The 971-nt window shown below is 35.7% G+C and overlaps 1 protein-coding gene across 1 annotated transcript in view; it reads left to right on the plus strand.

The window, feature by feature from the left end:
- TMEM65 (transmembrane protein 65) overlaps positions 1-971 on the plus strand; it is a 49,625-nt gene that overhangs the window by 27,556 nt on the left and 21,098 nt on the right. Inside the window, exon 2 of the mRNA XM_042781325.1 lies at positions 887-931. Coding sequence (XP_042637259.1) covers positions 887-931 — 45 coding nt within the window. The remainder of the gene's footprint in view (positions 1-886; positions 932-971) is intronic.

Consider the following 971-nt stretch of genomic DNA (forward strand, 5'->3'; position numbering starts at 1 on the left):
CGTGGACTTCCGGAAACGAACAAATCTGTCTTGAGGAAGTACAGCCAGAATGCTCCTTAGAAGCAAGGATGGTGAGACTTCGTCTCATGTACTTTGGACATGTTATCCGGAGGAACCAGTTCCTGGAGAAGGACATTATGCTTGGTAAAGTTGAGGGTCGGTAAAAAAGAGAAAGACCCTCAATGAGATGGATTGACACAGTGGCTGCGACAATGAGCTCAAACGTAACAATGGTGACAATTGTGAAGATAGCACAGGACTGGGCAGTGTTACGTTTTGTTTTACGTAGGGTTGTTGTGAGACAACAGCACTGAAGAACAGCAAAATCCAGTAATATAGGTTACAAAAATGGAAAATACGCAGTTTCTTTTTAAGGGAGATTGTTTAAGAAACAGAACACAATCCAGAGAAGTCATTGGTATAATAAGTTGTTTGAAAGTATTTTCTTATTTTTAAAGGACATCTAGATTATTTTCCATGATATCTATGACGCTTGTTTGTAGATACATTTTTTTAAAGTCTTCTAGGGTTGTCACCTTAAGAAGAATAGCTATATTTGTGATAACATTTTTGTTGTTTCTTTACTGTAATTAAAGCATGTAGTCTTATTATATAGATGTGAAGACTTAAGAAAATGACTTAACCAGGGCCATAGGGTCCAAGGTAGGCTTGTGTCTAATGCTCAGTTTTGTTTCTAGCCTTGTCATCTAAACTATACTAGTTAATATTTTCTGTATGGATGACCTTAGTCCACTAACCTAAAGGTAATTTTTGAATAAACTCTGATATTCGCCTACTTCATAAATCTATTGGTATTTTGTTGTAATACAGAAAAATCATGCTAGAGTAACTAATTCTTGCTCCATACTTTTTTTTTTTCTTTTAGAAAAATTGGAAGCTCCACCACCCACCCCAGGACAGCTGAGATATGGTAATGGTTCTAAAATTATTAAATATTTGTTTATCTGTCT

This window comes from Orycteropus afer, unplaced genomic scaffold (assembly GCF_000298275.1).
Source record: "Orycteropus afer afer isolate SDZICR_OR568_19922 unplaced genomic scaffold, OryAfe1.0 scaffold00106, whole genome shotgun sequence".
Classification (NCBI taxonomy): domain Eukaryota; kingdom Metazoa; phylum Chordata; class Mammalia; order Tubulidentata; family Orycteropodidae; genus Orycteropus; species Orycteropus afer.